Source organism: Enoplosus armatus, chromosome 12 (genome assembly GCF_043641665.1).
Source record: "Enoplosus armatus isolate fEnoArm2 chromosome 12, fEnoArm2.hap1, whole genome shotgun sequence".
NCBI lineage: Eukaryota > Metazoa > Chordata > Actinopteri > Centrarchiformes > Enoplosidae > Enoplosus > Enoplosus armatus.
In genome coordinates this window covers 6745906-6773604 of record NC_092191.1, presented here as the reverse complement: position 1 = coordinate 6773604, position 27699 = coordinate 6745906, and the positions used below count along the sequence as shown (strand labels likewise).

General features: G+C 41.5%; 1 protein-coding gene across 1 annotated transcript in view; it reads left to right on the top strand.

The window, feature by feature from the left end:
* camkmt (calmodulin-lysine N-methyltransferase) overlaps positions 1–23704 on the top strand; it is a 96335-nt gene extending 72631 nt beyond the window's left edge. The window contains exons 8-12 of the mRNA XM_070916452.1: positions 3031–3097; positions 5450–5524; positions 13626–13689; positions 15769–15900; positions 23606–23704. Of these exons, the coding sequence (XP_070772553.1) occupies positions 3031–3097; positions 5450–5524; positions 13626–13689; positions 15769–15900; positions 23606–23704 (437 nt within the window). The remainder of the gene's footprint in view (positions 1–3030; positions 3098–5449; positions 5525–13625; positions 13690–15768; positions 15901–23605) is intronic.
* Positions 23705–27699: the final 3995 nt, after the last annotated feature.

The window sequence follows — 27699 nt, the reverse complement described above, 5'->3', positions numbered from 1 at the left end:
GTTTCAGCCCTGAAACTAGAGATTGGGTTGGAGTGAAGGAAGAAAAGCCATCCACCTCTTTTATCTTTAGGCAAAAGCGGCAGATAGGGCACCCACAGTGACAAATACCCAGCACTAGTGCTCAACATGGCATCTACCAATCCTAGCTGCCCACAATGCCATGTTAAGAGCACAGTAATTGCCATCCTGTCAGATTTTGTTTGAGACTTCATCTAATGCTAAGGCTAGGGTTAGGGCTTGATGAGTGTTTTAGAAACAGGAACAATCAAGGTTTGTTTAAAATGTTTTTGTGTGTGGTTAAGGTTTAGGCCTATAATTAAGTTTTTAGGACACATCTTTAGGTGAGATTTTCTTTCGCCAACATTTGTTCTTTGAGTGGGTTATTGATCAACTCTGTCAGCTTGCAAACCATCTGGCTCTTCTTTTCTACCCATTTTACACTTGTCCCTGTCTAATCTCCGTTGTAGCCTCTTGTGTTCCCTCGCCTTTCTTCCCATCTTCTTTCATCCTTCTGGTCCTTTTTCTCCCATCCTCCCAGATCTTGCTTTATTCACCCAACAACTACACAGACAAGAAAATTAAGCTGTAACTCCCTACAGTTGGTTCACAAAAGCAGGAAATATAAATACACATTTGTTCCCCATTGACCGAGGTGGCACTTCCACATTTAGCAGTGCTTACAATATCTCTGTCTCATCCGGCTACAATGCTCCTTTGCTGATCACAATAAGACTAAACAATAACATTATGGAGCCTGTAAAACACACACACAATACACCATTGACCGACTGCTTTGTTTCACAGAACAAACACATAGAGAGAATTGTAAGTGAAATCATAGCGAGAATGGATCGAACACACACAGAAAGAGAGAGGGAGGGTTGAGAAAGACAGATAATTTGTTCTGGGCTCAGCCAAATTGGCCCATTCACACACTGCAGGCACTGTGTGGCATTTCCTCTGGCTGAGGAAGCTGTTGGTCTTAGCCTTGTGCTAATGGCCACTGTTTGTCTCACATGCCCTGATTGTGCGGCTGGTGTTACAATAGAAAGAGATAGTGGGTTGTGATATGGCTCAGTTTTATACAGTGAAATAGATGAGAAGATATGCGGGAAAAGAAGTTGTGAATGGACGACATTTAGATATATCTAGAGAATAGATTGTTTTCCTTTCCTTAGAAGCTGTTGACCTCATTCATAGTGCAGAAACCCACACAAACACACACCATAGAGTGACCTTGAATGCTCATGTTGAAAATCAATTGAAATGTTCCATTAAGAATGATTGATGCATGTCATTGGCTGCTACTTGTCTACTTCAAGTGATGGGAGCAAATATTCCTCCACCTTAATGTTCAATAATACTCAAATCTCTCTCTCTCTCTCTCTCTCTCTCTCTCTCTCTCTCTCTCTCTCTCTCTCTCTCTCTCACTTTTTCCTCTTTATTTCTGTGTGTGTGTGTGTGTGTGTGTGTGTGTGTGTGTGTGTGTGTGTGTGTGTTCTCAACTTGTGACCTCTCCACCAGTGGTGTGCTGGTGATGAGATTACAGTAAGCTGCTCTGCTCTTCGCCCTGTCATCCCTATGCATAACACACAGATGCACAGGTGTCCAGCGTGTGTGTGCGTGTGTGTATGTGTACTTGTATGTAAATGTGTACTAACCTGCATATTATTGTGTATCTGTGTCTGGGAGGCCTCTTTGATTTTGGATTGGCTCTCCAGCCATCAATCCATCTATCAACTTATCACGCATTCCTGCTCCCTCTCTCTCTTGCTCTCTGTCTTTGTCGATTGGATTTGTCTCAGCTCTTTGCAGGCTTTAGAGACAAGGAAATCCTAATTGAATTGCTTTGCAACTCCACAAGCCAGTGTATTACTAGACAACTTGACATCAATCGCCCTGCCTTTGTGTGCGTTCATCTGCGTATGTGTGTGTGTGTGTGTGCAGGAGGGACAGTGTGAGTTTGTGTATCTGTGGTTAAAAGCCATCCCATTGATCCTGCTAGAGGCTGCTGTGATCTGCTTCTGCAGGCTGGCTCCCTCTTCCTGGAGATCATCTCTCCTCACTCATGCTGTCTCTCTGTGGGTGTCTACCATATGTGTTTTTACTTGTCTTACTTAGAGTTTGTGTCTCTTGATGTAGCTCTGTCGCGACATGACACACACACCACTCCAGAAACCTTAAACCAAATATTTTTTGATGGGACAGTTTGCAGTTTGAATCTCCTGATTAGTAAGGAAAATGTGGCTGGTAGAGGTAGATGACCGATGTTTTTACCTCCATCATAAGATCCACCTGTTTCAAACATGCTATGGTTCACATGAAGAAATTTTGATATTTGGCAATAAATTTGCATTTGCTAAAAGATTCATTGAATTATCCACTCACATACTGTGTAGAATTGTTTGTGATTACAGTATCTTTCAATCTATTAAGATGGCAAAAAATGTTATTTATGGAAAAGTATTCTAACACAATCCCGGTGAAAATTGGTGTAACCTCTGTGTTGACCAATTTTCATAGACACCATTCTCTGTTAGTCTTTTTTGATACTGCCACTGGGTGCTCAAGATGGAAATGTTCCAATTCTGCACATGGTGGCCGCTAGAGGCCGAACTGCAATTCATTCAACTGCAAAATTCATTTTGAATCCATGATAGATTGTCCATACTGTACTTTTACATACTGCACACATGACGTCTCTTACATGTCTGTCTGTCCTGGGAGAGGGATCCCTCCTCTGCTGCTCTTCCTGAGGTTTCTTCCATTATTTTTTCCCAATTGAAGGGTTTTTTGGGGGTATGGAGGGTCTAAGCATAGAGGGTAAACTTGACCTGACTTGAGTACACACATTTTTAGCAGCGACTTCTCTAAAATTTACTGTATCTAAACATGTTTGGTCGTATGTACTGTATACAAATAGAGAGAACATTTATTTCAAATAATATGGGATCTTTAAGCATTTTCTTACAGTTGAGGAATATGTAATATGTGTGTATCTATGATGAATCCTTGACTGTGGCACGTCAGATGTACGAGGGCTGGCCGAGAGAAACAGGCAAGCTGGAAAGTTTGGGTCAACACGCGTATCTGCCAGGTGAGACCATTTTCTTAGCTCTTTATGCTACATGCTCCTTATGGGAAGATACTGTACCTGACCTCTACTCTGGGCTCATAATCGCTGCAGTCAGACAGAAGAGTGAACTGTGTGCAGTTCTTGTTGTAGTGTTAAGATTCTCTGCTGAAAGTGCCTCAGATATTTCTTAAAAGTGCTCACTTTGATTGGGGCCCACTTCATGCTTTACTGCAGGACAACATGTAAACATAACATACTAGCAGAACTATATTCTACTGCCATGTATTCAGTTTATCCAAAGTACCTTTGCAGTGCCTTCAGTGCTTACATTTCTAGTTTGCATGGCCCCCGTGGGAATGTAATGAATGGCTTGTTGATGACTTTAATCGAACACCAAGAAACATAAGAAAAACGTGCAGATTGTGATGATTTATGGGCATATACATGTATTATCTTAACAACTTGAGTTCATCTTGGTACAGATGTCAACATATTATCTACCAGGTGATGGTATTTTGTTTTTGATAGTGCAGAAACCTCATTATAATTTCAACCAAAATATGTTAGTTTCCGATTTTAGACACCCAGACCTACAGAACTATTGTCTAACATTTTCACGTGATAAACAGGGAAACTTGTTTTGTTCAATTTGTGCTATTGTTAAATATCTGCACAACACATCTTTAAAATACATTTAAGTCAGATTTTTTCCTGAATAAATTTATCAGTTTTATACATTTTTAAGTCTTTATATTTGAAAAAGGAACAACAATAGAGCAAACCTTGTTAACTACATGCTGTGATACCCATTCTTCAAATAGACTGTGTGTGTGTGTGTGTGTGTGCACAGAGTCATCCAACCAAAATGATTCCCTTTGATAGAGAGTTCCAATCCAGAAACCATTGAGAGAACTTTCCACTACCCACACACACACTTCATATGCAAGGACGGGCTAAAACGTAGTTAATTGTTGTCCCTGTCTCAAAAAAGACTGAATGTTTTGCTCCCCTTCCTCTTCTCTCTCTCTCTGTTTCTCCCTCCTGCGCATATTTACATGAGTGGAAGATGGAGTGAAAAAGTAAACGTATAATTAGGCTACATTACTTTGATTGTTTTCTTTTCAGATTATGCCTGCTGTCATCGCAGCACCGCAAGAGAGGGCGAAGGGCACGATGCGATTGGACAAGGGGAGGGAGAGGGAGGGGCATGTCGCGTGATGGTGTGTGCACATGCATGCGTATGTGTGTGTGTTGGGACCTCCTGCCGCGTATCGAGATTGTGTTTCGAGCGGGGCCTAATGTTTTGTTTACTGAGTGTTAATAATGCCTAATTAATAATCCCCCACTCTGCCTAACAGTCTGAGAGAGAAAGAGAGAGGGGAAAATGGTGTGGAAAAAGAGATGGAGGAGAAAGCTGTAAACTGTACAGCCCTTACACAATGTGGAACAACCAAATTATAGCCAAAGATAAAGAGAAAACACATTAACCACTGGTAATGTGCTGTTTAGCACTGAGCAGACAATACCAAGCGGCAGATTGTCTGACCACCATGAGGGACCAGTAACTTTAACATTAATTACAACTTGACCACAACTTGGCCATTGAGACTGGACACACACAAACCTGGCAACCCCGAGATAACATACAGTGTCAGTTCTGCCATAAGACATAGAGACAGAGCAACATTTCCTGCTCAAATAGCAAGAATTTGACTCACTCTCCACCAAAAACGCCAAAACCAAAACGTAAAATTTACATTAGAGGCACCACAATATGTCAGAGCATGATGGAAAACCAACAGGAGAACAATCTTTTATGGTTCTCACGATACCACACCATATGATATATATTTTATTTTATTTAAATATATATTTTGTAGTAATGTGCAAACCATTTGTTGTCTCTTTGTCCTTCATTCTGAATCATTATACTTATATTGTAAGCCATGTACCATCTGCTTTGGCAACGGTCGTGCCAATAAAATAAGATAGAGGAAGAAAGAGGACAGTATTGATATTGAAAAGCAACATGTATGGAGGTGGCCATTCTGTATGTGTGTGGGTGGGTGTGTGTGTTCACATGGTATAAATGTCAAGTGTCATGTCAGAAGCTCCCTCTCTTTACCTCACAGATGACATGTCTTCCCTCCCTGACACTTTGTCCAAGTCTCTACTGAAGCAGAAAAACAGTGGGTGTCAGAGAGAGAGAGGTGTCAGGGAGCAAGAAGCTCAAAGTGTTTGAAAGAGAGAAAAGAAGCGTTGAAGGACAAGCTGCTGTCGCTCGCTGTGCAGTTTCCTGAACACTGGCTTTCTTCAGTCACCAGCCCTGCTAATACTAAACTTTGCTCTCTGTTTTTATGTGTGTGCTTACAGGGTGGTGAGGTGGGACTGTGAGTCGGACATTTCAGCACTAGAGGGTCACTTTGACATTGTCATGTGTGCAGACTGGTAGGTTCACACACACACACACACACACACACACACACACACACACACACACACACAAACATTTATCTCTGTGTGTGCGTTCATGGCATTAATTTTCACTTTTGCGTGACAGCTCTTGCATGGCCCCCCACCAGCGCCTGGACCTTCCCCTGCCTTGTCCACACACTTACACACTCACACACACACACATACATACATATGCTCAGATGCCCGCCTGCCTCCATTTTACACCAAATTGCCTCGTTTTCATGCTTGGTGTCCCAGCAAATGGATGACTTAGGCAAATTGCAAATAATTGCGCCTTGACAAGGAAGGAGACACAGTAAGATAAAGAAAGAGTTGAGGGCGGATGGAGGGAGGAGTAGAAATGGAGATGGAAATGGAGAGATAGAGCAACATAAACATAACAATTAGCCCATCGGTCATTGAAATGTAGATCTTGTGGCCAATCAAGAATTACATCTTTTTTAACGCCCAATTGCACTGTGTGAGGTAAAAAGCATCAGCAGGATTTTTAGTGTATCCTGCACAGTGACATCCTTGGGAAAAAATACGAAGAAAGGAACATAATTCCCTTTTCTTTGTACAAAATCTATCAAAAGGGATGGATTGTGCAACCTTGACTTCTTTACACAAACAGACACACACACACACACACACACACACACACACACACACACACACACACACACACAGAGGGCTGTAGTGGTAAATAAAAGGGTAAGCAACTACTGCATTCTGGGCCCAGCCAGTACACACTTGCAGTATCTGCTAAAGAATTGTTCATTGTACATTTTTAAAAATGTAAAAATCGAATACAATCTGTTACATACTCTTGTTTTTTTTAGCATAAGCATTTAGCATTCAGATTTTTTTTTAAATCTAAGTGATGAGGAATTGTAATGGGGGGGTGGGGGGCAGATACCAGGAGGCCAGAGGGAATGCAGCTTCTGTGGTTGTGGAAGCAAAACCCCAGGTATGAGAGGAGTTTGTGGAGAGGGACTTTAATTTGGCCTCAACAAGGTTCAGGCAAATCTTTAGATGACTCTGGAGGGAGGTAGTGTTTTAGCAGGAGAGGAGAACAGCTGACCTTGACTGGTAATATTATTGGACGATGAAAGGACCACTTTGAGGGACTCCTGAACTTGGAGGAAGCCTTACCCAACTTCCTGATGGAGCTCACTGAGGCAGTGGTGAGGTATCAGGGGTGGATGAGATTCATGAGGTGCTGAAGGCCCCGGACAGTCTCTTCAATATCCATGGAGGTTGCCTAAGGACTGGTTTTTAGGACTGGTCATGTAACAGTGGACCACTTACTTCCTTTAAGCTATTTCAAATTTTTTAGAAGTGGATAAATGCATTTACCTTCTTTCACCACTACACCTGCACACTCACATACACCCTTGCACATACAAACTCACACACACACATGCTGAGAAGATGGACATGCTGTTGGTTGAAGCGAAAGTACTTGACTATTTACCAGCTTCACAAACACTGTACAAAATTAGCTTGTGCACAACATGTGTGTGTCTATCTGCACGACTGTGTGCATGTGTGCTAAGTGCAGCATTAGCAAACGCCGTTATCATTATTGTAATGTCACGGTCATTACAGGTAATAGTCAGGTACAACACCCAGAGAGAGAAAGAGAGCAGGCAGCTAATAGAGGATATTTTACAGTGGACTGGTGTATATGCACATGTGTGTGTGATAGATAGAAGCAGATACTGTGAGAACAGAGTAAATTGCATGTGAATTTTTGATATCACAGGTTCTTCAGATTTCCCGTGCTGTGTGCGTGTGTGTGCTGCAAGATGTTTTTCTGTGTGGCGCCATCTTTTTTGCATGTGTATGTGAGTGAGTGATTGTGTGATAATTGCAGTGGTGGTGGTTGAAGAGCGATGGCTGACCGATTAACGGGCGCATCATGGTGATGATCACCTGCGAAAAGGTCAACAACGCGGCTTCCACTCCGATTAATTATAGTTCCTACCGGTAGCACTGGAACCACCGCTGAGAAGAGACGGGAGCAGAAGAGAGGAGGGGAGTAAAGACAGGGAGAGTTTGTGTAACATTGTGTATCAGTAGTCCATTATGTGCTAAGTTCTTTGGATATCTTGCCTGTCCTTGACGAGGGGTATTACACAAAAGAAGAACTGTCGAGTCTTGGAGCAGATTTTGCCGTTAGACGTGTTATTTAGATGCTGTTAAAGTATGAACCGCTCACCGCTTCACCAAGTTTATAATGTGACGAAATTGCACCAATCGAACAAGACATCATGAATTGCCTCTCTGTGTGATGTCACAAGTGGGAAAATATAATTCAAGGTCTGATCACAGGTTAGTATAATGCTAGATGTGGTCTCTCGATATCAAATGTCAAGGCAAGCTATATCCAGTCACAATAGCTGTTGATTAGAAATAGTGCTACAGTTATGTCAAATGACTTCTGCTGAAATGACTTCTGTGTCCTACACACACGCACACACACACACACACATATATATATATATATATATATATATATATATATATATACAGTAGTCAATTTGTCACAAAAATAGGAATATGGCCCACTGCTGCTAGCATTTTACAGAAAGTCACCAACTTTATATTAAATCTTACATGAAAGGCACTTCTGTTTCTTCCTGCTCTGCCAGTTTAACCTGTCTAAGCAAACAGAGCTGAAGATACATTTCTCCATCATGAAACAGACAAATGGAGGTGCAGCGTATCCAGTACAGCTGTGAAGGATGATAGAGAGAAGATGGTTGAAAGAAACAAGTAGACAATCAAGAGAATGACAGGCTAAAATGGAGGGAAGGATTACATTAAGTTAATATATGTTTTTAAAGTCCAGCTCCACTCAAAAATATGTTGGTGCTTGTTGTTACTTCACTTGGATGTTTGAGCTTCACTGTGCAGAATGATGAATGTGCAGAGTTTGACAACAGAAGGCTGTTTTCACATTCATCTGCTGAAGGACGAACGTCTTTCTGTGCTCACCTTAAATCTTAGTTTCACTTGTGGACCTACGAGCAGGATGTTGTGACATCACAACTAGCTTGTAGCCAATCGTGATCCAATATTATTATATATACATATTATATTACACAAATGAGATGTGGAAACTCAAAACCTCCAGTGCACATACGCAGAGAATGGACATTTCAGTGAAGTAGGAGACATCTTGTGTCAGTGAAGGAGAAGGAGTAATTTAAATAGTTAATTGAGGAGAATAAATAAGACAGTAGTGCATGAATAGTGGAGTGTTGTGTGTGTCCTCACATCTATGTGTTTGTGTGTGTGTGTGTGTGTGTGTGACAGAGAGAGGGAGAGGGAGAGAGAGAGAGAGAGAGAGAGAGAGGGATTCCTGCAGTGGGCATGTGGGTGGCAGAGGATCCTTGGCTGGGATGTTGGCATGTCTGCTTCCTCCAAAAGCTGTCCATGTGTGGGCACTGAGATAAAGCCCTGTTTGTGTGTGTGAGTTTGTGCATGTGTGTGTGTGTGTGCATTTTTCTATTTTTGTACTATATCTGTGTCATTTGCATCTTCTTCACATTCACACTTTTTATGCACACACACCTCTTTTGGGTTTAACAGCTGACTGTCATACTGGATTGGATAAGATTAGGAACTTTTTGGACACATCACTGGTACATACACACAAAGCGCACACACATCTTTGTTGTAAAGCTCTATGTGATGACTTGGCACAATAGCAGCAGCCTGGACAGAAGGTCAGAAATGTGTAATGGCAGTCTGTTGCACTTTCAATGACGTCGAGGCAACAAGCGAGTGCTGCTCAGTACTTGCAGATCAGGAACAACAACATTGTTTTTAACATTTATGTTTAATTTATTATACAAAGAAATCATCACCTTCAGTGGGGCTTTGCCATTCTGAGCCACTATACAGAGATAATCCCACATCACTGATACAAATTCAAGTCAATATTGTACTGTAAAAATGTATTTTATTTCCCATCTTTCTCTGTTATGCACAATTCAACATTGATTCTTAGAGGCAGTCTTCTGCCTAGAAATGTTCTCGGACACTTTGTCATTTACTCAACTTTGTCTCTTTCTTCTCTTTTGTTTATGTCTTTTCTCTGTCTCCGTCTTATCATTTTCTTTTCAGAATTGCAGGACGTTTTTAATGTAGGCATCTTCTACAGCAGCACTTTGTGTTTCGTTTCTCGCACAGTGGAGTGAAACTGTCAACCCTTTTAGTTTTTGTGTTGTTCCACATGTGACCCCATGATGAAATTATTTGGATTTTTGTGGGAGGTCTGTAGATATTTTTGTCATCACACTGTAAGTAATGAGAAAATTATTTTTATTGAAAGAATTCCACACAAAAAAAGACAGAAATATTTGATCATGTCGTAACTTCATTTGCTCAGATCTCATTCAGGTTGTGTTGAAGATTTATTTTTGTATTTAAAATTGCTGTAATTCTGCATTTTTAGCCAACAAGAAGCTGATAACAGATCTCAATGGTATGTTAATTTATTTTAGATTCAATATCAGAAAATATGAACAAAAACACAAAAGGTCTCCGCTTTTCTTTTTTTTTACCACTTCAACAGAGTGATTCTTCCAAGAAAAGTCGCTTTGTAAGAATGTAATTAGAATAACACTGTATACTCCTAGGATGAAAGAGTGAAACCAGCAATGTGCAGTTTGACAGTTTGGTATTAAGTGTCTTTTTAAGAGGTTAACACACTGACAGCATCTCACTTCTACATTTAGTGTTTATTTGTTTCTTTTTTGTGGACACAAGGTCGTGTTGTCATTCCAGTGTTAAGTGGCTTAGTCTTGTTTTCCTACATGAGAGCACATGTAGCAAGAGTGAATACTGGAGATGACTAAGGGTTACTCTTACAGTTATTCTGACTGATAACTGACTGGTTGTTGGTTCAAATCTCGACATGAGGAGAAAGTTTGGTTTAGAAATTCTGATCTGGCTTGGGGATAGTAGTGCCTCCCATGTTTTTGTTTGGCTCATTTTTGATTAACAGCCACCACAAGTCCCGAAACCGACTAATATATGATCTATGAAGGATGGTATGTTTCACAAATCCTGAACTAAATTAGGCGATACGTTTTAGTATCTTTGTAATGCATATAAATGAACACCCTTGCGTATTAACCCTAGAACCCCCCCCCCCCCCCCCCCCAGGCTCAGTACATGATGTCATGTGTTTCCATGGTCTCACCCTTGCAGCTTTGACGACATCCTGCATGTTCACATACGTGTGTAAGCAGACAATTATAGCAGCAACGCTCTCGCACACACACACGCCCGTTTTGTGCCCTTTGACCTCCTGTCAGTTTTGACTGGAGTTCACTGGGCTGTCCTGTGAGGGAGGGGTCAGCGTGAGACAATAGGTCTTTGACAGTCTTGGGGCACTAGAGGTGACCTTAAAGGGGAAGACCACTCAATTTCAAGTCCATAAATTTTACACTGGCATTATCAAACTGTGACTCCCTTCCAAACAGTGTAATCGGCTGTGAGACATTCCTCTGGGTGGCAAAGTCACGGTGAGAGAAATAGACAATCATGACAACATTTGCCAAATGTCAAAACTGCGTCAATAAACCAAAACAGTGGTCACTAGTTGAAACTAACCAAGAGGTATATATGATGGGCAGATACAACATATGATTGGTAAACAGATACTGCCATGCAACCTTGTGTGGCCCAGCTTTAAAGCAGTGGTGATTTTTCCATTTATATTTTAAAAACATTCATATTTTGTGCTTTACTGTCTTCCCCTCTAGATGTGGGAATTTTGCATATTCTTTCCTAATTTATACAGTTTTCTTCTTTATACCATTAACGCTTATTCACCCTGTTCCTGTTCAAAGGAACAATTCCTGTCCCTGCAACAATAATCTTAAACTAATGGCTCCATCATCCCTAACAGATACCTGTGTATGACACATTATATAAATGGCAGTCAAACGTTGTATTTGATTTACAGTACATGTGAGTTCACTGACAGCTGTATAAGTAATGTAGTTACTTTATGTGGCTTTATTTGTCATGTTTTAATTTTCACCAGCAATGACTGCGGGTCTGTTTTGCCTTTTAACTGTTGCCCTCTTAATGACATGACGTCCTTCCCCTGCCCTCAGTGTGTTTGTGTCTGTGTGTGTTTCAGCTGTTGCCTCCACCCAACTAGCTCACTTCCTTGTTTTTCTTACCACTCACTTTTCCTGTGAGCTGATATCTGTGGCAAAACAAACCAAACACAAACCTCTCACCTTTCAAGTCAAATAAACTTTGCACCTCTGTCTAACCTTAGAAGAACAATAAACTTTACACATGCGTACACCCATCCTGGTTTCGGTAAGAGCTTGTAATGATGAGTCCTGTTTTGGCATTTTTAAAAAGGTCCTCCTCATATCCTGTGTACAGAAATGAGGCTGTCAAGCTGTATTTATTATGGTTAGCAGGTAAAAACATATTTGTGTAGGTATGGGCAGCGATGCAGAGAGGAGAGTCTGTGACATGCACCTCTCGTTCCTCACTGGGATCAGAGGATTTTGAATGAGGAGAGGTCAGAGGCTGTGATTGGAAAGTTACGTCCAGATTGCCACTCCACCGGCCAGTTGGACGGATGTGCAGGATTATGTCAAATCTGCACTGTATTGTTGCATTTTAGTCAAATTACTCCACTCTCATCTGTGATAATAGGTACACACAAACACATGCACGCACACACACACACACACACACACACTGCTCTACTTACTTGCATAATGGATTGAAATTTGTCTTTGTGGATATAGAGACAGGTGTTACTTTGTTTAGAATGATTGGAGTCGATTTGGGCCTGTGTGTGTTGTGTGTTTCGTGTATCTCCATCCCATCTAAAAACTCTACTTTGTGTGTAGGGATAAAAACTTTATTACAACCTAATCTGTATTTGTATATTTATTATTATTATTATTAATTCAGGGCTTGAAGGAGTTACAAGGAGCCAATTGTCGTGACGTCACCCAACAGATAAATTCCACTTTCTTTCCACAATGTTGATGTAACCCACATGTCTTAGCCTCCTCCCCACCTCCTTGTTTTTGGGGTTAAACTGCCTGACCTAAATTCTTGACTGCCTCTTGATGACCATAGCACCACTAACACCTGACAAGAGAAATGCATTGGCAGTTAGTTCCATCCATCTTTGGTGGAGGTGGAAGCTAATTAACAGGGATGTTTTCCTCACTTTCAGCGAGTTAAACAACTGAACATTAGTAACAACCTGGGTTCAAGCACGCAATTTTAATTGTGTTTGAAAGAGTACTTGTAGGTAAGGACTACAAACACTTTTAACTCTAACAAAGGTCTTTCCACACAAATATATATAATTACATATCTACCTTGAAAGTGCAACTAGCCTAAAGCTGAGTTGACCAACATCCTTAAAGCCTCCACGTGCGCTGAAGAAGACAAAGAGTGCAGGGTATCTAATATCTAAAAACAATGTAGATGTAGCTTCTAAAATATGTCCCAAATGCCATTAAGATGCCATGTTAGACATACACAAATACAAACATGTATACGCTGTCTCTCCCACAAACACACACATGCAAGTTTCAGTACAGTGGCGTTTTAATGCACCATGGAACCAGTTCATTTGATTTTGTTAACATTTTTCTTTTTTGAATCTTTTTCCTTTGTGTTGCCTTTGTTCTTATATCTTCATATTAACTCCAGAGCGCACATTTCAGGTTTTAGTTCAACAAATGCAAGGTGCTTCTGCGCAGCTTTGAATTATCCCAGTTAAAGTGTGTATGTCTGCACGTGCAGGTGTGTGTGTGTGTGTTTACTGTAGGCGATGCTATCTGTGCATGCTGGATTTTCTGATGTTCTGCATTCCTCTCAGTGTCTTGACAACAGGCTGAGGTGAATACGCATGGAAACTCAAACGTAAACAAAAAGGAAGAGCATCTTACTCATGCAAATTGTTTTTCCCTTCTTCCTGTTGGTGGATTTGTTTGTGAACAAAAGAAAATAAATAGCCTGCTGCTTTATCTGAAGCTGCTATCGTAAGAAAACATTCTAACCTGACTCTCTCTCTCCCTCTCAGTTTGTTTCTCGACCAGTACAGAGCCAGCCTGGTTGATGCTATAAGGAGATTACTGCAACCCAATGTAAGTGTGTGTGTGTGTGTGTGTGTGTTTGCCTCTGTGTGTCGACTGTATATATCTCTGCTTATCCCCTTCCTCTAAATCACCACCCACTCTTCTCAATCATAATTAGGCCTCGCCCAAAACCCTATACACATTAATAGTCTGACAGGATTAATATCATGTAATGCTTTAATGCTTATTACGAGCAACTTGAATGCATCGCTCTGATCTCCGTCTTTCTCTCTTGCCTTCCCTTAATCATAAATCCGAGGCAACTTCTCCCTTTTGGCCTCGCGATAAGACCCCACGCTGTGACAGCCAAAGCAAATGGGGGGGGGCTAGAAGAGATAGGGTTGAGATTTCTATTCATCTGAGGAAAGAGGGCTGCGTTTTAAGCACAGAGGCCAGGCTGTTGTAGGGAATATCTGTTTATGAAAAGGGGTGAAAAGAGCACTGGAGGGAAGGAGATAGGGAGAAGAAGAAGGAGGAGAGGACCCAGGAAGGGATGAGGGAGGAGAGAGATGGATGGGAAAGATGGAAGAGGAATGGGAGTGATGAAGGTGGGCTGTGAGGATTGATGAAGATGAAAAGAGAAAAAACAGGGAGGGAAATTTGGCTCAGTCAAATGGTGGAAAATACCAGAATTGGAAACTTGCAGATAATAATGTGGTCATTAAAGGGTCACTTCACTCAAATTACAAAGAATTCAACAGCAACCTGTCCTTTCATAAACACTGTTCTTGTTTGTCAGAATAAATCCACAGACCACGCTGTGATACTGTTTTCACTAGAACTACTTTCTACAGAAGAAATAGTCCATGTTATTGGGGTGGCGGCAGAAATCTCAGCGGCGGATATCTAAAAACCTGGACACATAAAACCGAAACTATCCGCTTGGGTAGAAACCACAATAAATATGTTTCTGTGTAATTTGGGCAAACTAACCCTTTAAAAACCTGTGTTACAAAAGGCAGCGGTAACTAGAAAGACAAAAGGATTATATTATTAATATTACATTCAGGTTGTTGCCAGCAGTGAGACACGTTTCCACAACTGACATTTCAGACGGTGACATGCGCAGTTCCACCTACCACCTGAATATGTGTCTCGGGTACAGTTGAACGCAGAAGCTGCTGTGTTCGAATGACAGACATGACATCTGGCCATTGTTGTACATCTGTGTGTTAAGTCTCTCTTCACGTCTCTCTCTCTTTAATCCAGCGGAGATAATTCAGGGGCTAATATGATTTGAGTGTCGGCCATCAGACTGTCGCTGCCACAACAAGCTTTGCCAAACATTTAATAATTTGCTAAGCTGATTAAGCAATTAACAAAGCAATTAATTCTCTCATCTAATGGCACTAATTTGTTGTTTCTGACAAAGGTGGTCCATCCGGTGGGCTGGATCCCCTTAATCAGCTGATTAGTGCTGGGAGGAATTTTGTCTGTTTGTTTGCTTTTGCTGTGTTTTTAGAGGGGGGGGGGGGGTGCAACTGGATATACAGATGAAAAATCATCTGTCAAATGGAGTTATCCTGCTGTTTTCACTGCCTTTGTGTTCATTTACAGTAGCTTGTGTTGTGTCAGTGTGCATCTCTTTGTGTGTATTTGCTGCATGTGTGTGTTTGTGTGAACGTCCCTCTTTGCTCCATTTAATTAAAACAATAATAACATGATCAACATGAAATAAAACTGAAAGCTGAAGGATTTCAAAGAAACTTTGAACCTGTTGGTAATCCTCTTAGTATTTGCAGGACGTCTGTGATGCATGTGCACATATAAACACTCTTTCTTTCTCTCTGTCTTTCTCACAGACACACACACTTGTACATGTTGCATACAAGAGAAGATGTTTCACACCTACACGTGTGTGTTCACATTTGATTGGATTTGTAGAGCTTACATTTTTTGGTTTATCATATAATATGTACCTGGTAAAAATCAAAGGAAAGAGAGACATGCTGTCTTTGTGTGTGTGTGTGAAGCTAAACAACAAACGCCATGAGAAATGCGGTGTGTGAAGTACCCCATAAATGTACTGTGCACTATATTCACTATCCAGCTCCAAAATGACTCACCCTCCTCTCGTCTTCCACCCAGGGCATGGCGTTGGTGTTTGCTCCACTGCGAGGTGAAACTCTGAGACTGTTTTGTCAACTGGCCCAGCAGGCCGGACTCTGCGTCTCTCAACACCAGCAGTATGACGCTCAGGTCATGGATGTTCACTTAAAGGTAAGAAGCGTGTCCAAGAATAGAAAAACACTCAGACAGTCAGCATGAGCGTTGATGTCTATATAATCAAAACTGATGGTGTAAAGCAAAGTGAGCAGGCTTTACGCTCATACAGTCAGTAATATAAATGATTGTTTACTTACTGAGTTCAGAAGAAGAGTTTCACATCAAAGAGTTGAAGGTGTGACTATAACTATGTATGTAAAAGATAATAATTTGTTTTTAGATTTGTTTTTAAGAATGTCTTAAGGTTTTCTGCACTGACTATCAGCCAAACAACGGTTTCTGTGAGGACTTGCCCCATGTTTTGACCAAGGCAACGGTAATAACAAAATGTTTGGTGGAAATTAAAGGATAGATTCTGATTTGTCCACCTAAATACTATACTTACATGCCATATGTTTGTTCAGAAAGTTGGTTGGTTGCTGTATTTGTTCCTTCGTTCCAGAGTAAGAAATGGCACAAAATCCACAGTCCTCATTCTGTGCAGAAATTTATTTTGTTGATTGAGACTGCTCCATTGCCTCATATTTGCACTAACTGAGACTTTTACAGAGACCAATATCATCTGTGCTTTGTACTAAAATAGACGTGGATGAAGTTCAGTTGCTTTTTCAAAAATGTGTAAAATCTGTTGCTACTTCATAAAGAAACCAGCAACAATCCAGGTCGCGTAATGTGCACTCAGCTTTAATAAAGACTAGCGGATTAGCCTGTCGTTTGATGTTTAGAGACACTTTGTGAGTCACACTGGAGCTAAAACAAGCTGCCTTAACTTGGCACTGCGAGAGCTACAGAGAGAGGGAGGAGAGAAAGGGACAGCGAAAAAGAGAAAAGGAGCGACAGAAAGCACATGAGTAGGCAGTGTTAAAGAAGTGGTGTCCAGCTGTTAACTCCATTACACACACACAGCTACAGAAGAACAGGACAGCGAGGAGCGGGCTAAATTGGTGCTCACACGTTCACCTACACTGGTGGGACAATTGGACAGACTGGCCATTAAAGTGCCTGTTAAAGTGGCCTGAACCTCAGCGAGGAAAATCTCACTCCCTCTCTCACTTTACTCTTTGTCCACCACTAAATTTAGCATACACAGTCGCTCACATTTTGTATGGTCTTGGTTAAAGGGTAATTCCGGTTATTTTTAAACCTGGTCCCTATTTTTTTAATTTTCTTTTTTTTTTTTATTTAGTAGTTACCAAAAGTTTTGGAATTGGTCCAGTACATTTAACGGATTACGTTGCAGCCATTGCATTCCCGTTCGCGGCTGCCAGCTGAGGCGATCTACTGGACCAATTCCAAAACCTTTAGACCCCAAAATTTGTAAGAAAAAATAGGGCCCAGGATTGAAAAGACCGGAATCACCCTTTAAATATTAAAGTCCATGCCGATTTGAGGCACAAGAGTTACAAATCTACTTGTACTTGTTACGGTAATTAACAAAAACCACCATCTTTCCCAAAACAAAAACTGCCTTTTAATAAACCTAAGACCACGTGGGACGCAGGACTCAAATCCACAAAATCTCCACTGACAAACTTCTGTGCTTTGTACACTCAGTTATCCACCCTGACCTCCTCTGTGTAGTGTAACTTGTGTGCAGTACAAGAATGTCACATTTCCTGGACTGGAAGAAATGTTGCAAGTGAGCATAATTCAGGAAGTAATCACATTTCCTCCCAAACTTTTTTGGCAAATGAAATAAGTAGTATATAAACGTTTTTTGTTGTTTGTTTAGATTCCCCTCCTTGTTAAAACTAGGAAGCAAACAGACAAACACATAAAGAGAGAGCCATTCTGAACGGATAAACATACATGACGTTTGAACAAGCATAAAGGAGTGAACACTTGTAAAGTACATTCAGTTTATGAGTCATAGCTTCAGATGATGGTATAGGTGGTGGTTTTGACCTCAGGTGAGTGGGCAGCACAAGAAGAGCAGAAGCCATTTTAGAAAATGGACACAAAATTCGAGAAAACAAAAAGAAAGACGAAAGGAGGGAAAGAGAAAAAGAAAGAAGGGACTGAACTAAGAGGGACAGAAACAAAGAAGTGGGATTAAAGTGGATGCCGCCATTGCCTTAAATATAAAAGAAATTCAACTTGGTTTGAAAAAGCATGCTGGGAGAATTGATTGGGCCTCAGGGCCACAGAATACTGTCCTATTCTATAATAATCCTAATGGTTCAGCACCTCAACCACTTGGGAAAATTGCCACTCAGACATGTTTTAGTGATGAGAGTTGCTTGACAACAGAATGTGTACAATGTGAGCTATGAAATTCAGACTAAAATTGATGTGGGATAAAAAAGAAAAAAAAAATCACCCTGAAATTATGCTTTTTATTTATTTTCGTCTTTTCTGTGGCATGCAAAGGTACTGTCTGGCCATTCGGCTCACTCTTGAAATGCACACTTCCATGTGTGTCGCACATGCACACACACACACACACACACACACACACACAGTGGGGTCAGGTGCTGAGTGTGGATATGACGACAAGTTGAAGTGCCCCCCTCACATCTGAAGGTGATTAAGTCTCCTCTGCTTATCTTCTGATGAACACTCTGAACAACCTGTGTTTGTGTGTGTGTGTGTGTGTGTGTGTGCGCGCGCTTGTATGTGCCTGACTGACCACACACACACACACACACACACACACACATACTGTGCACACGGCGAGGAAACAAGCTATATCACAATCCCACACAGACCAGACATCACTCAGACAGCATATTGGCTAGACATTACACACAAACACACACACGCCACATGATGATATCACAGCGAAACATACACTACCACCGTGCGCACGCACACACACTCGCACATCCAAATGAGCAGCTGCTACTCATTTGCACTACAGATTAGCTTTCTTCAGCTATATTTACTTTCAGTGGGTGGACCAGAACACAAGGAGAATGCGTATCAGAACCGACAGTGGAACACACACTATGGATTTTCTTTCACTTAAAACAATCAAAGGCGTCGCCACCGAAAGCAGGTGTATCCATTTTGAGGAAAAAACCTGGAACTGAAAAGCCTATTTGTTTTGTTTTTTTTGTCTCTAGTGTAACATTAAGCAGTTAATTAGTTAAGCAGTTAGAATTCAGTTTGCTTATAAACTGAATTAACTTTTACTGCCTCAATCTTTAATTAGATTGTGTTTATTCTTCATATAAACACTTTGTAGTAAAATGCTAAAATGTGTCATAAATCTATTAATTTGATCAGTAATTAGTTTATAAGAAAATGATAAAAAAAATAAGTTGAGCCTGCACATCTTGTATTTTTTGCTTCATCTGACCATATTTTTTACTCAAAATGTAGTAATGAGTGAACAGATTCTGTAAGATTTTGATGACACTGATAGAGCAGAGGTAGTTTTTAGTTTACCAGTAGGCCACTGGATAGTGTAGGTCACATATTTGTGACATGTGGGTGTCAACAGGGTGATATTGTTGAAATCAGTTATATATTGATATGGAAATGTTTCCAATATTCATATGTCATATGGCAAATGTTTGTAAAATCACATAAAATTAATTAAAATTAAAGTGTGTTCATCAGACAAACTCTTCAAATGTCACTCATTTACTCATTTTGTTGGTTTTCCAGTGCATTTTGGTTGGAATCATTAGCATGGACAACAGAGCTTTGTAAACATATATGATCACATGACATGATAATATTGAATTATCTCCCAACCCAATCAAAATCCAAACTTGTTGAAATTTTTCCCGCAGAGGCGCAACAATATCATGTAGTTGGTTGAGTTTCCACATGTGTCATTTAGGCCGTGTTGACTTCTTTTCATGCTCCCATAGCGACTCACAAGCTCCTCCATCTGGCACTGATGCTGTTAAACAAACGTACCCCCGGTAGCTGCGAGTATACTTGCATCCCTCGCTGTGCCAGATTCGACACACGTCAGATTTGATTTTGTTTGGAATATACCGCCTGTCTTAATGTTTGCTTTGTGTGTTTGTGTGAAAAAGAGAGAGCGGGGAGTGTTTTCTTTACAAACCGTCTCTAGACCCCCAGCTCGCTACTCTGCGGTTTTCCAAACATACACACACTTTCGCCCTCTGACACAAACACACTCGAGGGACTGCAGACAGCAGGCAGGCCCGATGTGCAGCCGCAGTGTGTCTAAGAAATGTGTGTGTGTGTGTGTGTGTGTGTGTGTGTGTGTGTGTGTGTGTGTGTGTGTGTGAGTGTAAGGCGTGTGCTGGGACGGGCAGACAGGGCTAGCGCGTTATCCTCTTATCCCCACTGTTGTGGAATAGAGAGGCAAGCAGCTGGGGGGACTGCAAGCAGCCTGATAATGCCAGCGCTATTTTCTAACCCGCCATCTTAATCTTGTTACTCAAATGGTTGTGAAGAGAGAGTCATGAATTTTAATTTCTCTCAAACACACATGCAAGAGGGGTGTGTGTGTGTGTGTGTGTGTGTGTGCACATGTGTAGATCCCCCGTCTCTCTCACATGCATAAATAGTATCCCCACTGTATCCATGCACTCACACTCTCTTCCCTGCCTCCTACTTTCTGCCTCCCTCCTTCCCTCTCTCCTCTGCCCCCCCCCCTCAGCTGCCTCCCTCCTGCCTTTCTCTGACATATCTTCCTCCCTCCCTCTGCTCCCCACTATCTTCCCATTTCCTACATCACGACCCACTTCTCTATTTATTCAAGCCTGTCCTTCTATCCCTTCCTCTACTTGTCTCTCCATCCACCCAATCCCTCATTCTCTGTTTCCTAATCCTGCCGAGAGAGACCCCAGACATCCGGTTCATCCGTCCCTCCCTTGTCTCAGAGCCCCCTCCTCTCTCTTTTTCCACCTTGTTCACTTTCTCTCCGGTCTACACAAGCAGGGCAAGAATACACGAGAAAAAAAAGAAGGAGGCAGAGAAATAGAGAGGTACAATGAGAGCACGAGAGAGGGAGACAGAAGCTGGGGCGAAAGTGGCAATAAAATAAATGACTTGCACCTTGGAAAGGGGAAAAAAAAGAGAAAAGATTGTGGGGGCGGTGGGGTGGGGGGTCGCGTTGAGAGCCGATTTAGCCAGCCACCCATGAAGCTGATTAGGCAGCCTGCGATCAGGAGGAACAGCTTTGCTTGTTAAACTTTTCACCTCTGCAAGCTCTCAGCCCTCACCGCGTTAAGGCCCCCTCCCTCCCTCTCTATCCCTCCATCCCTCCATCTATCGCTTCCTTACTCCTTCCGCCTGGTAGAATTTGAATGTGAATGCTGGCTGTGGTCCCCATAGCAGGCTTAGCACAGGGGGCAGGCAGCTGCCCCTCCACGCCCAACCACCCCCTGGCCTGTCCTCGCTCTCTCTCTGCCTCCCTCTCTCTCTCTATCTCTGGGGGGGTCACAGGTTCAACCACCGACTGATGCCTGGAGGGATGGCCACAGGAAGATAACGCACATGAAGGGCATTGGGGGGAGAAAGGGAGGGGCCGAAGGAGAGACGGGAGAGAGGCAGACGTGAGCAGTTTTTCATATTCAACAAAAAGGAGAGAAATTGGAAAAAGGCAGAATGAGGAGAGGCGATGGCATAGAGGTGAAGATCTCTCGCTTTTTTAGGACAAGGTGTGGGAAAATGAGACTTGAGAGAGGTGTGTCAAGGGAGACCTCAGGTAGCCATTTAAATCAGACAAACCTCCTGTTTTCTTATTTTCTGGATGTTGTGACATTGTGGACTATGAAATGTAGATATGCAAGACCACCACTTTGTCTGGTTTTACACCTGTATACTTCTGACATGTACATATAACAACTTGTAACTACTATTGTAAGTATAATAACTGAATCATTTTGGCTGTCAGTCGATGTGTGTGTTTTGCTACAAGTTCTGGTGAGAAGGTGAAATATGATTGAGGAGCACCACTTTGACGTCATGAAGTCATTCACTTTACAAAGTAATCGACCAGGAATGTGCGCTTGCACGTATTTTGTTGGTTAACGCATTGTGCCGCTGATGAGGTTGCTGTGTGTAAAATTGAACCAGGTTAAATCTTTTAAGGATAAAATTGTCTGTTACAATTATATATGTCTTTTAAATTTCCCTTTAAAGCACTTGTTTTAAATGTGCTCTATAAATAAGTTTGACTTGACTTAATTGCTAATCTGTGAAATTAGGGGGGGGGCTGCGTCTTTTCATGCAGTGTTAATGTCAGCATGTACACGGCCTAACAACCACCCAAATGAAGCTTCGAATACTCCGCCATTACTACATGCTACCTGCACAGATACGTGCTACAGTGCATATCACTTTATAACGGTGTTTTCAACTGTCCTGTTAACTTGTTGTAGTATATGTGTCTTAATGCAGCTGATTAAAGCAAGAGACCTTTTGGGGATTGTAGTTTCACTGAGACCTACCTCAGAGCAGAAGTTAACACAGTCCCCTTCATTAAGGAGTCATGATTAAATTAATGACATCACCGACATTTATAACGTCATGATTTTCACGAGTGCCACAAAAATAGCCAAATTTGTTTGGAGAACAGCTCACAGTCAGCAGTTGAGTTAGTAATGCAAGTAGGTTTGAGTTGGATGGTCACTTACATGCTGCTGACGGGAGTGAATTTTGGGTCAGTCTGAGTTTCTGTTTGTTGTGAAGAAACCTGTTCACACAGTTCTCCCCTGTCCTGGTCCTACCACACACACACACACACACACACACACACACACACTCACACTCACACTCACACTCACACTCACTCACACTCAATCACACACTCCCACATGAGCAGACCCACTAAACTCACTTTCATAAGTCTCTGATCATTTGGCCAGACGCTGAGCGAGCTGATTAGCTGGTGCATGCCCAAACTGCCAAGTTTGCTTAAAAGGGCATGGAGTGGGCACCACATGGGCACCACACAAAGCTGTCTGTGTGTGTGTTTCAGAGTGTTTGTGTGTGCAGGAGAATGCAGACAAGAGCTGGAACTATTCGTCAGTTAATCTATTGACAGAAGATTAATCAGCAACTATTCTGATCATCAATTAATCATCATTTTTCAAGCAAAAATGCCAAAAGTGCTGTAGTTCCAGCTTCTCAAATGTCTTTTTGCTTTTCCTAAAGGTCATCACAGTAAACTGAGTATCTTTGGGGGGAACCGGGAAAATAATTGGCAGATTAATCAATAATGAAACGAAACATTAGGTTCAGGCCTAATGCACATATTACTGCAGTGCCATGTGGCTTACTAAGCTATTGAAATCTTAATGGTACCCAACAAATTATTAGTATTATTGTACATAAATTCATTATTAGTTTTTTGTCTTTAGTTTTTACCGTTTGTTAAATACGTATCCTGCTGTTGATGTGCAGCCCATCTTCAGGATTATCCTCTTTTGAGCTCCACTGCATACTGTAATTACACATTAACTTGATCTAATCTGTCATGTAAGATTTTCTTGACAGGGTTTTCAAATTAAAGGTTCACAGAGAAGAACAATAACATTAGAGAAATGCTTGAATATTTAGTTTATGTAGTTTTCGGGGAATATTTGCCTTAATGTTAATAGCGTAGAGACAGTAGAGAGGGGACGGTAGGGAAGAAATTACATCTTAAATACGCCCCAAAATATTGATAAAATTAGAGAAAATATTCTGCCAAACTGAAATATTAGATAAAGACTTTCTGTAGAATTTTTAGTCTGTGTGTTTAATGCTTTTCATGTGTGCTTTTCAGATGCTGAGAGAGGGAAAAGACGCATATGATGAGAACATCCACTATCCCCTCCTCATCACCTTGACCAAAGGACCTCAGCCTGTCAGCCACACTCAGTAAACCAAAACAAGCGAGCCCTCAGCTCTACTCCACATGCTTTTGGATATTTGAGATGGATTGATGCTACAGAGTCATGTCAACGATGTGATCCACAAGTGATCCAAGTAATTGCACTTAAAGAGCAGTATTAGAACACAGCAGAGTCGCGTTTGTCTCAATGTCAGGTTTTTAGTCAAATAGGCACAGAGAGCAAATCATGTTGTGGTCATGTTTGAGACATTTTTCATGTTGATGCTGGCCACTGAGAGGATGTTTTATCAGATAGTGCATGGCTTTGGACAATACTTGAGCGTGCATGTTTTGTAGTTTGACGTGTTGGTGAGGATCAATCTAATTTCCAAAGCAGTGGGGAGGCAGGAGAGGCGGATATATTCCGACCTAGTATGTTTTAACCATTTGCCATATGCCAAATAGCTACTCTCATTCTCCAAAGTAGTCACTCGGTCAGTCGGTCCTTTAATCAGTTGACCTGTCATTCTGGTAGTTGACCAAACACTTAATCACTGCTCTAATCAGCCAGTCACTCATCCCTTTGGTTAATCAGCCATTCAGGAAAGTGAACCTCATTGCCAAACAGTCATCTGGCCAGCCAGTCCGGTAACCAGTCACTATTCAGTTACCTAATATGTCAGCCAGTTATCGCGTCATCATTTCAGCCAATAAGCCAGTCAGTTGTTCAGTCAGTCAGTTAGTTACATGGACATTTCAGTCCTGCTGTAGGTGGCAGTTATTCAGTCAGTTGGCCCTCTTTAACCAGTCAGTATTAACCTATGCCACTGTGTTTCTGGCCCCAGCATGGAGGCCAGCTCTAATTCATTAACTATCACAGACTGTGGAGCAGCTCACAGTTTCCCGTGTGTTTGTTTTATTTCTCTTTGTTCCCTTCGTCCCCCGCTTTAATTTCTTCTAATACAACTCATTCCTCCCAGTCAGGGGTCAGTATTAAGAACTTCTTTTGTTCATTACTCACAACAGTGCATTAACACATTAAGGCACATTCAGACTAAGGAGCAATTGTTGCTGCCCAGGAGCTACAGCTTGCATAGTACGCAGCAACATCGCCATGGATACAAGTAGTCCAGTGTAATTTTACACAGCTCTGTTGGTGTTATGATCTGTGTTTTAACTGTACAACAAACACTTGTTCTGACTCTACAATTCCAGCAGCATTGCCTCCAACTCCTGCTTCACCGGTAGTTTGTTAAAAAGTTTTGAACTGCTGCTGCCCCTTCATGTCTGCTGTCATGACTCCTGCAGGTTGCATTGACAGCACTGGATATCAAACAAATTTGGTCACAGAAGTGGGGCTCTCCATTTCACCAGCTGAATCGTATGTCACTTAATTCACCAACATTTAGCATGTCAAAGAGACTTAAAGTGAGCCATCTGATTGGCAACAATTAGATCCTGTGGCAGCTGGTAAACGCTGCTAAAAGCTCCTAGTCTGAACCCATCTTCAGGAAGTGTGTGTGTGTCTAAAGAGAGAGAATACGTGCTCATAAGTTGACTCCTACTACTCTCCTACTTTTGACAAGTGACCCTAATACTGTGGAATAGAAAAAAAGTATGATATGCTGTACAGAGCAGGATTTCTTTGCATCTTTTATGTCTTGTAATGCAGACCTCTCAATGGTCTCTTACTCCCCATGTCCACCGGGTGCAGACAGTCGGCTGCCATTCTAGCTGACGTGCTTGATTTCCACCGGCTCCGTATCCGCAGCATCTCGAAAATCATGTCCGCAAAACAACTCGAAACAATATTTGAAATCTGGCTGCTGAAGAACAGACTGCTTGGACAGGAATACAACGCAGCCACATCCAGTGGACATCGGGGTTAGAATATGATTTTAAATTGATAAACTATGTGCAACCATAGTTCTTGAAAGTCACACAATCTCCTAATAGCCTCAAAAGCAAAAGCTTTCACACATTTCACGCACAATCCTCCATTTTCTGTTGCCATTTTTTTCTATCAGCAAAATTGACTGTTTCACTCAGGGGGTTTTCCCATGCATTCAGCTGTTTCCTGTTTCTCGTGGTATTAAAGAAACGCCAAGTGTCAGTGGGTCACTCGAGCCTAAAGTTGTACCTATCACTAGTAAGGTGTTTCCATATTTCACTGTGATCCATTGCTGTATACAACAGCCAAGAAGCTATGCAGTATCTCCCAGTGGCTGCTGTTTACATTCCTCATGTTGAAAAAAATAATCCACCTTCAGAAATAAGAGGTATTCCCTGTGTGTAAGTACTCAGAAAAGTAAATTAAGCCGGTTTTATCAGTGGTCTCAATGCTTTGAGGGCTTAAATTGCAAAGCAAAAACGTTCCCATTGCAAAGATTTAGGAGTGAATTTAATTACATTTCTATCTGTAGTTTGCTGTATACCTTTGATATCTGTGGGCAAACACAAGAAATACCATCCCAACTGTGACTGTGTACAGTGACTTCATCACTGTCTAGTGTGACATCACCACCACTAACAGTGATGTCATTTTACGACACACTGTTTACTGTGACATCCACGCTGTGTTGCTGCTTCTTGCAACTTCACTGCCTCTATTCGTGGCAAAATCTTCACTTGGTGCACCCACGGCCTGCCGTGATGTCACGTTTTCGCACGGTGATGTTGTCACTTCTTGTTGTGATATTAGTGCTGTATGCCAGGACACTAACCACCTCTCACTGTGACATGAACAGACCTCTGAGTGACTCTGATAGTCAGTGTCAGTCAGAGAAGGTCATGTGGTCTTTATGTGCATCTGCTGACTGATAACATAAATGGTGAGAAATCCAACAGTTGGCATAGACAAGACCTCAGAGGAGGATCAGTGTTGCAGCTGAGAATTACCTTGATGTATTGTGGGATGTCTCAGCTAGGTTATTATTTTGATCATCAAACTTGGTCTTTTGCAGGCCATGTCCACACTTATTCAGATCAATTTCAAATAGAATCTATTTTGCTTAGTTTTGGCTTTCTTTCCACACTGATCCTTTTATTTTTGAAAAATAAAACAGAACTTCAAGGAAATTTTCCAATTTGGATAAAGTTGAAGCTGCTTCTGTAGCATTTCACTGTGTAGAAAATATTGATGTACAACTGTCATGTGATCTGATGTAAAGCTTCTGGCTCAAGGTCTAATAGAATAGCTTTAAATATGTTTTTGTTATTTTGGGGTTTGAGACAGGAAACAAGAAAACGGTATACACTTCAATTAAATATTTCAATGTATCCACTTTAGTGTGGACATGGCCTTATATAGTGAGTTTCTCTGTTCAGTATATCAAATTCCCTCTGCTTCACTGTAATCAATGGGCTGAATGTTGTACTTTGCAGTTGAAGGGTGGGTGATTTTATTTGTCAATGAATAAAAATAAATACAGTTTCTTCAAGAAACTTGGGACTCTGGACTTTTTTTCTTTTTAAATTGTCCCTTTGACAATTTAACATATCAGTTATAGCTACGTCATTATTTCATTAATAAAACCTTTGCTAAATGTAATCACTATCACAAAAGAAAAACAAAAAGGACACAATTCATAATCTATCATCTTGCAGATGTCTACAGATTTTCTATTATGATAAATATATTTTCAGATGTAATAAAGTTTCCTTCAGGCCCAGATCGGCTGTGGCCTGTGTTTCAAACACAATGGCCTCCTGCAGGCTAAGCTGGTTCCAGACAAGGTCTCACACACACACACACACACACACACACACACACACACACACACACACACACACACACACACACACACACACACACACATATCAAGCCCAGTCAACAGTCTACCCCTCCACAGGAAGAAAAGAGAGAGGGATAAAGGAGGGAGGGAAGGCAGTACACAGCAGCTAATCCTGCAGGCTCACTCTTCTGTTTATCAGTCAAAGGGAGGGACCAGCGAGGCCTCCTGATCTGTCTTTTGATATTTTAAAGAGGTCTGTTCTCTCCTCCCCAACACTCTGCTGGAGAGACAGAGAGGAGAGATAGAAAAAAG